Source organism: Pteropus vampyrus, unplaced genomic scaffold (assembly GCF_000151845.1).
Source record: "Pteropus vampyrus isolate Shadow unplaced genomic scaffold, Pvam_2.0 Scaffold271, whole genome shotgun sequence".
NCBI lineage: Eukaryota > Metazoa > Chordata > Mammalia > Chiroptera > Pteropodidae > Pteropus > Pteropus vampyrus.
Genome location: NW_011889052.1, coordinates 1,269,925 through 1,282,771, shown reverse-complemented (window position 1 = coordinate 1,282,771; position 12,847 = coordinate 1,269,925). Strand labels below are relative to the sequence as shown.

The window sequence follows — 12,847 nt, the reverse complement described above, 5'->3', positions numbered from 1 at the left end:
CTGGGACCCCTCCTCCCTTTGCTGTCTCTGTTCCAGGGAGACCAGGGTCCGCCTGGTCCCCCGGGAGCTCCTGGCATTGTCGGGTTCCCTGGTCAGCAAGGCCCTCGAGGAGAAATGGGTCAGCCAGGCCCCAGCGGAGAACGGGTAAGGGTGCTGGGAATAGCATGTGGGGACTTAGCGACCTCTGAATCTGATAGCAGGCGAGGAGAAGGGGGCCGAGGCCCTGCCTCAGCGGCTCCGTCTTGGAAGCAGAGGAAGAAGAGGAAGGTCCCCCAGTCACCCTCTGCCTCTGTCGCTTCATTTTTCTGGTAGGGTCTGGCAGGCCCCCCAGGGAGAGAGGGAGCCCCAGGTCCGTTGGGGGCACCTGGACCACCGGGGTCAGCGGTGAGTAGAAGTGTCCCAGCCTGCCACGTGTCTGATTCTTGTGCTGGAGTCTGCCCACATGAGAACCTAGGCTGAGGACTATGCCACATGACATGGCTGGGGGCGTGTGCGTGCCTTCGAGGGGGCACCAGACTCTCACCTCACTCTGCCCACAGGGAGTGCCGGGGGCCTCTGGACTCAAAGGAGACAAGGTAGACGAGACAGTGCTGCTGGCTTTCTCCGTACCCTGTCATCCCCTCCAACCCCCGCCGACCTCCCGTGACCCTCCGTCCCCCACTGATTCCCCTTGCTTATCCCTGGTGTCCTGTCGCTCTCCAGGGAGACCCTGGAGCAGGGCTGCCCGGGGCCCGCGGCGAGCGTGGGGAGCCAGGCGTCCGGGTATGTTGTCCTGCTCTGCAGCCACAGCCCACTTCGGGGAACCACTTCAGGGAACCACTTCGGGGCTCTCTTTATTACAGACGTCAGCTCTGAATCCAACTTCTGAGTCAATTAATTTAATATCGCCATCCAGGGTGAAGATGGCCGCCCTGGCCAGGAGGGACCCCGAGGACTTATGGTGAGTCCCCTTAGGGCAAGCGCCAGTGGTGCGACTTCGTCACCTGCCTGTGCCCTTTGTGCCTTTGGGACACTGCGCCCTCCACAGCCCCCTGGTTCTCCCTGTCTGCTCTTTGCTCCTTTGCCTCTCCTATTCCCTTGGGGCCCCCGACTCAGTCCTCTGCCACCCCCTGACCTGTCTCCCCACTAGGCCCCCAAATTCCCTTCGCTCATAGTCTTCTTCTCTCACACAGGGACCCCCGGGCAGCCGGGGGGAGCGTGGGGAGAAGGTAAGGACATGGGGAAAAGGCCCCGGGGTGAGTGGGGTGGGGTTGGGTGTCGTAACTCAGGACTCGGGGCTCCTCTGTCTGGTTGGGTGAGACTTACACTTTTCCATCCAATAGGGCGACCCTGGAACCGCAGGGCTGAAGGGTGACAGGGTGAGTGGGGGCGTTGGGGAGGGCAGGGGCAAGGGCCAGGGGTGCTCCTGACTCCTCTTACTGTCTCCCATCCACTCAGGGCGACTCAGCCATAACTGTGGGGCCTCCGGGGCTACGGGGTGCCAAGGGGGACATGGTGAGTGGGTCTGCTCTCCACGTGACTGGGTCTCCGTTGGGTGTGGGTGGGGCTCCTCTGGGCTGGGCTGAGAGATCTGAGAGCTCAGAGCCTCAGGGGATGAGACCGCCAGCCCCTGACCCTGACTCTGACCCCTGACCCAGGGTGAACGAGGGCCTCCGGGCATAGATGGTGACAAAGGACCTCGCGGAGACAGTGGGAGACCCGGAGAGAAGGTACAGGGAAGAGGGTGGGGTACTCTGTATGGGGTCAGGAGGGGTTCCAGCGGGCTGTGAGTGGTAGGAGGGGGGATGGGAGGGAGTGTTTCTGGGAGTCGCAGGGAGGGGTTCCATAGAGCAACTCTGTGGAGCTCTGGGGAGGGCTCAAGGGCCTGGATGCTAGGTCACGCGGGAGCTCTGTGGGTGGCAGCTCTGCGAGAGGCGCCCTGGGAACAGCAAGGGGGCTCTTTGGGCATTAGGGGCACTCCAGGTAGGTTCAGGGACCCAGTGGTAAGAGGAAGGGGCAGAAATCTGGGAGGCCTAGGGTGAGGAATGAGCCACCCCATGGGCCACGGCTCCCAGTTCCAGCTTGCTGTGGCAGGGGCTGGAAGGGATGGGGCCACCGGGGTAACTAATGAGCTCTGCCCCAGCTGGCAGGTTCCAGCCATTCTCCAAACCTCCAGCCTGGCCTGGTCCTGATCGTGTTTCTCTCCTGGTCCCTCCCACAGGGCACCAAGGGGGAGCCTGGTGACAAGGGCTCCGCTGGGTTGCTGGGAGCACGTGGACTCACGGGACCCAGGGTAAGCCCTGCCTCAGGCACAGACCCAGAGTTACACGTCACACACACGTGTCCCATGGGTGTCCTCTGAGTGTTGGAGAGTTTCCAGCCTCCCTTGCTGTTAGCCACGTGTGTGTTCACACGGGATCTGTGTGCAGCCTGCGCCCTGGCCCAGAGTCAGCGAGTGGCTGCACGTGCAGTAGATAGGCCGGCATAAAGGACAGCCACTCTGGGACGGTCATGCTGAAGGGCTGTCCTGCCCCATCTGTGTTTCCCACAGGGAGAGCCTGGTGTTGCAGGGGTTCCTGGAGACCCGGTAAGATGCCCCTGATCCCACAGGGCCCCCAGCCCCACGTGGTGACCTTTCACCTTACGCTGATCCGGTACCTTCGTGGTGTCCTCGTGTTGCCCAGGGGCTGCCACCTTCGGAGTGCCCCTATGGCAGTTCTACCCATGTGATCACCCTCGCCCATGGTGACCCTTGTCCCCACAGAAAACCCTGCCCTCCAGTGGTGGCTCCCACCCCCACCGTGTTCCCATCTGCTACATCCAGACTGATTCCCTTTGATCTGATCTCCCCTGACCTCACGTTGTCCCCTCTACCCCAGGGATCCCCAGGAAAGGACGGAGCCCCTGGTGTCCGAGGAGACAAAGGAGATATTGGCTTCATGGGTCCCCGGGGCCTCAAGGTGGGAAGGGGACTGGGTTTCCTGGTCAGGAGGTGGGATGGAGGGTGAGGCATCTGGGGTTAAAGGTCAGCTGTCTGAGGTCAGATGGTGGGGTACCCAGGGCCGACTGTGAGGTGTTAGGTCAGAGGTTGGAAGGTGGGAGGTTGGAGTGTCTGAGGCCAGTTTGGAGAGTGGTTTCAGGGTCAGGGGGTTATAGGGTGGGGTATCTAGAGGTCACTTTTCCTCCTACGTTTTTCTCTCAGGGCGAACGGGGAGTTAAGGGAGCCTGCGGCCTTGATGGAGAGAAGGGAGATAAGGTACAGAGGTGAGGGGGGATGCCGGGGGGTGTTGGGGGCTGCGGGGGCCTGAGGCCTAAGGCTGACCCCTCCACCTGACACCTGTAGGGGGAAGCCGGCCCCCTAGGCCGCCCTGGGCTGGCAGGACGCAAGGGAGAGATGGTGAGTGTGGGCACACCCAGAGTGGGGAGAGGACGGGTGGGCCAGAGCCTAGCTCATGCCTTCTCTTCTCCAGGGGGAGCCCGGTGTGCCAGGCCAGTCGGGGGCCCCTGGCAAGGAGGGCCTGATCGGTCCCAAGGTACAGAGTCTCTCGACAGTGGACATCAGGGGGGTCAGGATGAGCAAACGAGGTCATGGTAGGGTCGTGGGGGTTTCAGGTGAAGAGGGCTGTGGAAGGTCGGGACACTGGGGATTGGAGTAGAGCTGGTCTTGGGGCTTTAGGCTGGGTGGGGGTCACAGTGGGATTGAGGATGGAGGGATGAGAGGTGGAGCAGGGGGATGTGTGCATCAGGTCTAAGGGGTCACGGCAGGTGGGAGGCAGTGGACGAGGCTGGCGTGTCAGTGTGGGAGAAACGGGTGGAGTCAGGGCAGGGGGTGTTACAGCATGGTTGGGGTCATGGGGATCGTGGCCGGTGGGGGGTCATAGGTGCCTGGGGTACGGAAGGCGTGGCCACTGGGCAGGGGGCTCATGGCGATAGAGCTGAGGGAGGCCAAGGCAGAGTGTCTCTTACACCTCTTTCTGTTCCCAGGGCGACCGAGGCTTTGATGGGCAGTCAGGACCCAAGGGTGACCAGGGCGAGAAAGGGGAGCGAGTAAGTTAAGGCCAAGGGCATCGTGAACTGAGGAGACTGTGCTCTCTGGAAGCGGGTCCACCTTTGAGAGCTCTGATCACCGACCCTGAGCTTTTTCTCCCCAGGGAGCCCCTGGAATTGGGGGTCCCCCTGGTCCCAAGGGCAACGATGGCTCTAGTGGTCTCCCCGGGCCGCCAGGCAGTGTTGGCCCTAAAGGATCCGAAGGACTTCAGGGCCAGAAGGTGAGGGGCCCTGACTCTGACTCCTGACCCCTGAACCTCCCTGACCTTTCCAACCTTACTGACCTCTGACCCTGTAACCCATCTCCCAACATCCCTGCCCCAACCTTGAGTCTAAAACCCCAAACTTGCCTTACTTCCGACTCCCACTACTTCCGACCCTGCTCACTGGTCCTTGTGTCTGACATCTGACAGGGTGAGCGCGGTCCCGCTGGAGAGAGCGTGGTGGGCGCCCCCGGTGCCCCTGGGGTCCCCGGAGACAGAGGGGAGCAGGTGAGCGGGAAATGTTGGGCTTGGGGTCAGAGACGGGGTTGACCTCTGGTGTCAGATCAGAGGTCACAGCCGGGTCCCACCCGTTGCACGTAGGGGCGGCCAGGACCTGCTGGCCCCCGTGGCGAGAAGGGGGAAGCTGCGCTGACAGTGAGTGTGGGCCGGGGTGGGCCGGGCCCTTCCTCCTGCACCCCACGCCACGACCCCCTGGGCCCTGGGCCCCTGACTCGATGCTGCCTCCGTGATCCCTGCATCCCGTGCCCTTTGTGCTTCCCGGGATCCGTGGGTGCTCCGTGATCTCTGTGCTCTGGTGCTCCCAGGAGGACGACATTCGGGGCTTCGTGCGTCAGGAGATGAGCCAGCACTGCGGTGAGTGGTGCCCCACCGAGGGTCTTTGGGGTTCCATCCCCACTCCGCCCCGGCACCCCTAGACAGGGGCAGGCAGGGTCCCCAGAACTTACTGGGAGGACAAGCAGTCAAGGAGATGGGCGGAGATGGGTGGACACACAGAAGGTGCCTGTGCTTCAGGACAGACATGGTGGCAGGACTTCCCCAGCGGAGACACACAGGCAGATGTGGGTGGACGTGTAGTGTCCTGGATGCCCAGGACGGCCACATGTTGGGGGGGTGGGGTAGGTGAGGGCAGAGCTAGCCCCTCCGGGCCTGACATGGGGCCAGGGGATCTCTGACAGCCTTGACGGGCACCAGAGTGACGCTGTCTCCTCCCATCTCTGTCTGCGTCTGCCTGTCTCTGACCATCTCTGTCTCTCCCTCGCCCTTTGCTGACCTGTTCCCAACGTCTCTCTTGTCCTTTCTGTTCCTCCGCTGCCTTTCTTTCTCTCTCCCTCTCTCTATGTCTCTGTCTCTCTCCCTCCCTCCCTCTCCTGCCTCTTTTCATCTTTGTCTCTTGCTCTCCCTGTCATTGCCTCTCTCCCTGGCCCCTCTACCCCCTCCAGCTTGCCAGGGCCAGTTTATCGCATCTGGATCACGTGAGTAGTCTTCTGGTATTTCCTGTTCCTGGAACTGCCCTCGCCCCAGGCCCTGCTGTGCCCATCACCTGGTCTCCGCAGGGGCTGGGCTGGGGTGGCCGCCACGGTGACCGCCGAGGCCCTGTACCTCTGCTCCTTGCTCCAGGACCCCTCCCTAGTTATGCTGCAGACACCACTGGCCCCCAGCGCCGCCCCGTGCCTGTTCTCCGGCTCTCTCATGCTGACGAGGAAGGTGAGGACAGTTGGACTCACAGGGCATGTGCGGGTGGAGCACAGACGTGGGCAGGGTGCTCATGCATGCAGGGCACATGCGTGGACACTCTTGTGCACACGCGTGGGAGGCCAGTGCTGCCTGCCCGGCCCCGTCATAGCACATCCCGCCCTGCATGCAGGCCAGGTGCCCCCCGAGGATGACGAGTATGAATACTCTGAGTATTCTGTGGAGGACTACCAGGACCCTGAGGCTCCTTGGGCTGGTGACGGTGAGAATGGCGGCTGGGCCCAGAGGGATTCGGGAAGGGGCAGGCAGAGCTGGTTCCTGCTGACCTCTCACTGACCCCAGTCACTCTCTGACTGCCGCCACCCGCCTTTCCTGACCTCCTGACCCCTCATTGGCCCCAGATCCCTGCTCGCTTCCATTGGACGAGGGCTCCTGTACTGCCTACACCCTGCGCTGGTACCATCGGGCTGTGGCGGGCAGCGCGGAGGCCTGCCACCCCTTTGTCTACGGTGGCTGTGGAGGGAACGCCAACCGTTTTGGGACCCGAGAGGCTTGCGAGCGCCGCTGCCCACCCCGGGCGGTCCAGAGCCAGGGGACAGGTATGGGCCCACTCGCCAGCCCAGCAGGGGCCTGGGCCCTGAGCCTACCCAGATCAGGTCCCAGTTCAGGGTCCCGAGAAGTCCCCTCAGACTGGGAGCCTCGGCAAGACTCTCCAGACCAAAGAGCTGAATAGAGAGCCCAGATGTGGGGTCCCCAGTATGGTCCCCCCATGCCCCCTCCTTGAAAGACCTGCTGAGGACGCCCTCTCTGAAGTCGGGGCTCCTGCTCCTGTGGCCCCCAGCTCCTATCTGTGTGGATCCTTCGCCCGGGGCTGCTCTGTGGCCTGTGAGTTGGGTGAGGTCAGGTGGCTCAAGACAGCTCCCAACCTGCCCCCCAGGTGCTCTCCAGAGCTGAGGCCCAGATGACGAGCTGAAGTTCAGTGACCCCTGGAGGAGCTGGTGTCTCGGCCGGACCCTGCTGTCCCTTTCCTTGGTGCTAGAGGCTTGTGTGCACGTGAGCGTGCATGAGTCTGTCCGTTATTTCAGTGACTTGGTCCCGTGGGTCTAGCCTTCCCCACTGTGGACAAACCCCCATTGTGGCTCCTGCCTCCCTGGCAGATGACTCAGTGTGGGGGTGGCTGTGGGTAGTGAGTGGACGTGACTACGTCTGACCTGCCCCTTGCCCCAAGCCTGTGATGACATGGTGCTGATTTGTGGGGGGCATTAAAGCTGCTGTTTTAAAAAGCCCCTGTTGTGACTATTCGGGGAGATGGGGGTGTTGGGAGGTAGGTTTTTCTCTGGGACGTCAGTACTATCCTGCATGGGTGCAGAATCCCTCTGTCCAGCCCTGGTCACTGCCCCGTGACCTTTCGTCCCAAACTTGTTCCAGAAAGGAGTAGAGAGGGTGGGGGCTGAGGTTATGTCCTCACTGCCCCCCAGGAGGGGATGAATCATAGGTAGGGGGGCTGCCTCCTGCCAGGAGACATGCCCCAGCTCCCACTCCTGGGGGCCGAGGGGGATAAAGGGCCCCGAAGGGGGCAGAGGGTGAGGTCACAGCACAGTGCTGCCCAGCCCCAGCCCGGGGCAGTCACAGTGGCCCTGACTTACCCCAGAGGAGGCTACTGCTTCTGGTAGGACGAGGGTCAGGGTGGGACGGGCAGGGTCTGGGGGGTTGACTGGATCTGGGCTCTGGGCGAGTGGAGGTCTCTGGACCCGAGGGGCTCTGGGGTTTCTGGCTCTCCTCTCCTCAGGGACCTGGATTCTGCCCTTCCGCAAGGACTCTCACTCGGACCTCGGGCTCCCGTTTGTCCCCGTGTTTCTCTGTCTCATTTCCATCGCCGCCGTCTGCCTCGGGGCGGGTTTCTGCCGCCCTCTCTCCCGGGCTGGCTTCGTTTTGCTCGGCCTCTGTCCCTCGTTCATCTCCATTTCCTCCTCCTCCTCCCTCTCTCTTCTCCCTTGCACTCTGCTCTCTCTCTCCCTTTGTATAACTATAGATATTTACACGCTCTCTGCTTCTGGATTTCTGTCTCTTTATCTGTGTCTCACTCATTGTCTTTGTCACCCTTTCTGTCTCTCCGGCCCCTTCTCTGTCAGGCTGGATTTTCCGTCTCCTTGTGGTCTCTCCTGGTCCCTTCATCTCCGTCTTTACTTCTCTCTGTCCTTGGCCTGGCCTCTCTCATCTCTACCCCTCAGTCTCCTTCTCTCGGTCACTCGGTCCCCCTCTCCGTTTCTCTGCGTTCCCCACGTGTCTCCGTCCCTGAGCCACAGCTGTCCCCAGCCCTGCCCTGAGCCCGTTTTCTCCTCGCAGCCTGACCACACGATGACCAGGTGCACTCTGATGATGCTGATGGCGCTGATGCTGGGCAGGGTCCCACTTGCCCCGGCGACCCCTAGCCCGGCCTTCCAGCTCCTCCCTCAGAACTTTCCTGAGGCCACCCCCTGCCCTGTGCTCTCGGAGAGCCCCTCAGCCAGCACCACAGGCCCCTCTGCTGCTTGGAGCCACCCCAGCCCTGGCCCCCGCCCTGGCCCACGCATCACCCTCTCGCTGGATGTCCCCCTTGGCCTCCTGCAGATCCTACTGGAGCAGGCCCGGGCCAGAGCTGCAAGGGAGCAGGCTGCCGCCAACGCTCACATCCTGGCCCATGTCGGCCGCCGCTGAACCTGAGGGAGGGGGTCACAGTGATGGGCCCACCTGGATGGGGCCACCTGGAGGGCAGAGGCAGAGCTGGTTGATACTACTTCTGGGCACGGGGCATGTGGACACTGCCATATGGAGTCACTGCCATGTGGCGTCATATCACATCTGAGTGCCTCACCGAGTCACAGTGTGTCTGGATGCCTGGACGTTGCCATGTCGGGTGGCTGCCAAGTGGAGTCTTGCCATGCTTGGGAGTCTCACGGACTTATGATGTGTCTGAACAGCTTGGACTCTACCGTGGCAGGTCGCTACCATGTGGAAGCTTGTTCTGTGTGGGTGCCCCACGGTCACAGCATCTGGACATCACCACATACGGTCACTCACAGGAACCTCAATACAGGAGCCTATCGCTGCACCTGAGACCAGTCCACCTAAGACCAGTCCGACAGGTCTGCCCTGCCCCGTAGGTCAGGGAAGTGCTGCCTGCATGTTTTGTGCTCCCTGAGGCAGCAACCATCCCAGATGGATGGGGCTGAATGGCCTTAGTGGGAGGTCTGTGGCTGTGGCAGCCTTGCCTGTGTGGGGGTGTGTGTGCATGTGTGGCTTCACCTCTGGTATCTGACAGCTGCGAGTATGTGTGAGCAAGGTGAAGACATGCAAGGGGGCTGGGAGAAACAGGTGCTTGTCTCCCAAACCTGCGTGAAGCATGCACAACACACAGCCAGGCACCGTCCTACCTACACACCTGCACACCCAGCCTCGGCCCTTGGACACACGTGGCTCAGGGGTGGGGAGGCGCAGGCTGCCCCGGCTCCAGCCAAACTCTGCCCCTCCCTCTTCAAATTGTCCTGAACGAATGTGCTCACTTTTCGGGGCCTGTTTCCTCATCTGTGAAGCAGAGCGATGCCACCAAGCTTCCCGTGAGCATTGATGGACAAGTGTACGTGAAGGTTCTGGCGTGCAGGAAGAACTCAATAAACGTAGTGATGAGAAAGTCGCACTGTCGTGTGCACCCGGACAGTGACACGTGGAGGCTGAGTCGCAGCTGGCTGCTGCCCCTCTTCCCACTCCCCACTCCTCATTTCACAGACCTCTCCCGGACAGTGTGCACAGGCTCGCCTGAGGATGCGGCTGCCACGCTGGGCGGTGTAAACCCCAGCTGGAGACAAGGGCAGACACTGGACAGCATGGACAGCTCTGGCTAGAGAGAGGCAATAATGATACGAATGAGGCCGCCTGGGCTGGGGGCACTGATGTTATCTCACGGTCGAAGGCAGCCCTGGGGGGCGGGCCCAGGGCAGGGCTGGAGAGGCGGGGCCATGGGCAAGCGTCTCCCTCCAGAGCCAGAGGGCGGAGTTGCCCAACTTCACACCGTAGGGGGCAGTAGCCCAGGCCAGTTGGGTTGCAGAATGGACAGAGGCACGGAAGAAGGCAGCTCCCTGATGGCCTCTGGGTCAAGGAGCAGCAGGCAGGGTAGGAACGGAGCAGCATGGAAAGGGGGGGGGGGATTGGGGAATGACTTGGGCACAGTGGGGGTGGCGCTGGAAGGGCTATGAGGGTATTGGGGATCTCTGTAGATATAGGGGTGCTCTGAAGGGCATCAATCTGTCAGTGGTCTGGAAGGGGGGGGACATTGTCGCCTGCAGGGGAAAGGGGGCTGGGCCAAGGGGGAACTATAAATAGCTTCTTCCTCCAGCCCAGGGGGAGGGACAACCAGCTGGAGCTGCCCGAGGCCCTCCCACTAGGCCCTTTGCTGGCCTCCAAGGGGTCACGTTTGTCCAGGTCCCTCCTCAGGGGTCACACCGGTTTGAGGAGGCCCAGAGGCTCATTTGGGAAGGTTTTCATATGATGTGGCTTTAATCCTTAAACCAGCATTTCTAGGATACCTACTGTGAGCCTTGTGTCCTTCCTGAGCACTTACTGTGTTCTCTGTACTGATCATGAACCTCTTTGAGACCTTTCTGTGGTCCCGGGATGGTCTTGAATCACTTTTAGCACCTACTGTGTGTCCTGTGCCAGGCTGGAATCAGCAAGTGCAGATCATGGTCACATGGCTCCGTGCCCCCAAGGGGGAACCTCACACCCTCTGTGAGCTCTGGGTCCAGAGACACACTGGACGATCGTTGGCCAGAAATGGCCAGAGGAAGCTGGAACTCCTGGGAACTCCCTGAAGCTCTCAGTGGCGGCAGAGAGAGGAGGGGAGTGAAGGGGAAGGGAGAGGCAGTGAGAGCGGCCGGCCCACTGCAGCCTGTGTCTGTGTGGGCCTGAGTGCAGAGCTCGTTAGTGTGTGTGCGCCTGAAGCTGTGTTCACAGTCATGTTTTCGTGCACTGGTGTGTGGGTTTGTGTGGCATTTACTGATGTCCCTGGGTCTTTATGCTGCAAAGGGTGGCTTGGTGGACTGGCCAGGACAGGATGGAAGAATTTGAGCATTGAGAATTGAGGACTCCAGGCACCTCAGAGCTTGTAGCCTGGGAAACTGGTGGGATGTCCAGTGGTCAGTGCAGAGGGCACCACGGGAGGCAACCAGGGCCAGGCTAGGCGGGTTCACGGTGGGGAGAGACTGAGCAGGATGTGTTCACACATGAGTGCACGCTGACATCCTGGCACCCTTCCCACCCCCGGGCTAGGCTAGCTGGTTCACTTTGGGATGGCCCCAAGGAGGGAAAAGCCATGAGGGCCAGTTTTTCTATTGAGTATCTACTGATATGGAGGGAGCAGAAAGCCAGGAGACCATCACCATGGAGGGGACAAGTAAGTGCACAGGTGTGGAGGTGGGAGTGGGTGATAGTGTAAGGTGCGGGAGGTTGGAAAGGCCGGAAGTGGCGCTGAGTTCATCCTGCGCTGTGGGCTGGCTCTGTGACCCTGGGCCCCACTTCCCTTCCTCAGTTTCCTGAGAAATGGGGTCATGGGAGGGGAGATGGGGAATAACCTCAGAGCAGATGTGCACCCTGGCCTTGGGGAGGGGCCCCAGGCTCCGCCAACTGTCGACCTATGGCCTCCCACTGGATATAGGGACTTGGGCGGGTATGTCTGGGTCAGCCCAGGCTTAGATTAGGGGAAGAGTGGGAGGTGGAGAGCCACTGCCTTTCCTGGGAAGCCAGGCTCAGACGGACTGGGTATGGCTTCCCAGACGTGGCCCTGGCTTCCTGTCTAGCCCTGGCTACCCTCTACCCCAAGCCTTTGACTAACATCACAAGGGGGCTGGGGAGGGGTGTGGGCAGGCCCGATGGGGTGCTGAGTGTCTGCGGACATTAGAGGCGGAAGCCTTTGCAATCAGTGCTGGTGGTTGGAAAGGGTGTGGCATGTGGTAACATGGTCTCTGAGGCCAGGGTGGCCCAAAGATGACCTTGGCAGTGGATAGGAGATGGACAGGAGGGCTGGTTGTGTCAGGAACAGAATGAGTGGCTTTAGAGGAGTAGGAAGCAGGAGGGTGGTCACAAGGGGCACCTTGCTCATCAGGAGCCACCCATGGGTGTGCTCAGAGCTGCTGGGCATGAGGTGGAGGGAGGTGGGGGTGGACACTGCAGAGGGAGGGTGAAGGAGGAAGTGGCTGAATCTGTCTGAGGCAGAGCATCCCCAGGGGAGGCAACTAGAGCTGGTTTCAGGGAGAGTCTAGGTGGGTTTCCAGCATGCAGACCTCCTGAATCTTCACTTCCTGTGAAGCGGGCAAGCCATCTGTGTCAGTTATCTTAAATATCCTTGCCAGGCTCTGAAGGGATGGGGGTGATTTGGGGACTAACCCAAGACAGGGGTATGGCAAGGAGGGCAGAAGTGCTGCACCTGTAGTGTACTGGATTGAGCCTTGTTCTCCATGGCCCTAGCACCTGGCTCCCGGCTGGGCACGCTTTGGGCAGAGAGAACTTGAGGTTGCAGTGATCTTCCCAAGGGGTGTGGTGGAGGACATCGCTAGAGGGCAGTGTGATAAATTCCAACAGTGTCGGTAGGGCCCCGGGGGCAGAGAGAATCCAAAGCTTAAAGAGACTGAGCTGAGGAGTCAGAGAGGAGAGTGACCCAGGGGTTTTGAACTCCCAGATCTCTCCCTTGCCCTTTGCCTCGATTGCATTTTTTAGAGACAGGAGAGAAATAATATAATGAACGATAACATTACTGTGCTTTAGAGTGGATTTCTCAGACAATGACACATTTAATCTTGTAAGATTGATGACATCCATATTCCATTTTCCTGAGATAGGCTGACTAAAAAAAGTGAAACTTACGATTTAATATTTAATTGGTAAAAATGAGTCCTGTTAGGGGTAAGATGCTGCCAGGGCCTAGCGAATCCCCAGGGAGCTTGGTTACGAGGTCCCCCTCACGTGCTCCAGGTGGGCTGGGTTTTGGTCTGAGCTCCCAGTAGCTAAGGCAAAGAGAGAAACACGATCAATTTTGAGATTCGCCTTGTCCGTGAGATAAAGGAGCTTTCAGCGTAGTTGAGCAGGTCGCTCCA

At 60.6% G+C, this 12,847-nt stretch overlaps 2 protein-coding genes across 2 annotated transcripts in view; both read left to right on the top strand.

Moving 5' to 3' along the window:
• The window catches only part of COL7A1 (collagen type VII alpha 1 chain), a 32,604-nt gene extending 25,598 nt beyond the window's left edge, over nt 1-7,006 (top strand). The window contains exons 87-111 of the mRNA XM_011375452.2: nt 37-144; nt 313-384; nt 540-575; nt 703-762; nt 896-940; nt 1,173-1,208; nt 1,323-1,358; nt 1,438-1,494; nt 1,638-1,709; nt 2,201-2,272; nt 2,531-2,566; nt 2,859-2,939; nt 3,182-3,235; nt 3,323-3,376; nt 3,450-3,512; nt 3,964-4,026; nt 4,131-4,247; nt 4,440-4,517; nt 4,611-4,664; nt 4,835-4,883; nt 5,471-5,503; nt 5,649-5,735; nt 5,896-5,985; nt 6,125-6,322; nt 6,661-7,006. Of these exons, the coding sequence (XP_011373754.1) occupies nt 37-144; nt 313-384; nt 540-575; nt 703-762; nt 896-940; nt 1,173-1,208; nt 1,323-1,358; nt 1,438-1,494; nt 1,638-1,709; nt 2,201-2,272; nt 2,531-2,566; nt 2,859-2,939; nt 3,182-3,235; nt 3,323-3,376; nt 3,450-3,512; nt 3,964-4,026; nt 4,131-4,247; nt 4,440-4,517; nt 4,611-4,664; nt 4,835-4,883; nt 5,471-5,503; nt 5,649-5,735; nt 5,896-5,985; nt 6,125-6,322; nt 6,661-6,677 (1,668 nt within the window). The 3' untranslated portion in view covers nt 6,678-7,006. The remainder of the gene's footprint in view (nt 1-36; nt 145-312; nt 385-539; nt 576-702; nt 763-895; nt 941-1,172; nt 1,209-1,322; nt 1,359-1,437; nt 1,495-1,637; nt 1,710-2,200; nt 2,273-2,530; nt 2,567-2,858; nt 2,940-3,181; nt 3,236-3,322; nt 3,377-3,449; nt 3,513-3,963; nt 4,027-4,130; nt 4,248-4,439; nt 4,518-4,610; nt 4,665-4,834; nt 4,884-5,470; nt 5,504-5,648; nt 5,736-5,895; nt 5,986-6,124; nt 6,323-6,660) is intronic.
• A 339-nt stretch (nt 7,007-7,345) lies between these two features.
• Nucleotides 7,346-8,420, top strand: UCN2 (urocortin 2). Its single transcript, XM_011375451.2, has 2 exons — nt 7,346-7,392; nt 8,070-8,420. Exon 2 carries the CDS (start codon nt 8,082-8,084, stop codon nt 8,418-8,420), a length of 339 nt encoding a protein of 112 aa, XP_011373753.1. The 5' UTR covers nt 7,346-7,392; nt 8,070-8,081.
• Nucleotides 8,421-12,847: the final 4,427 nt, after the last annotated feature.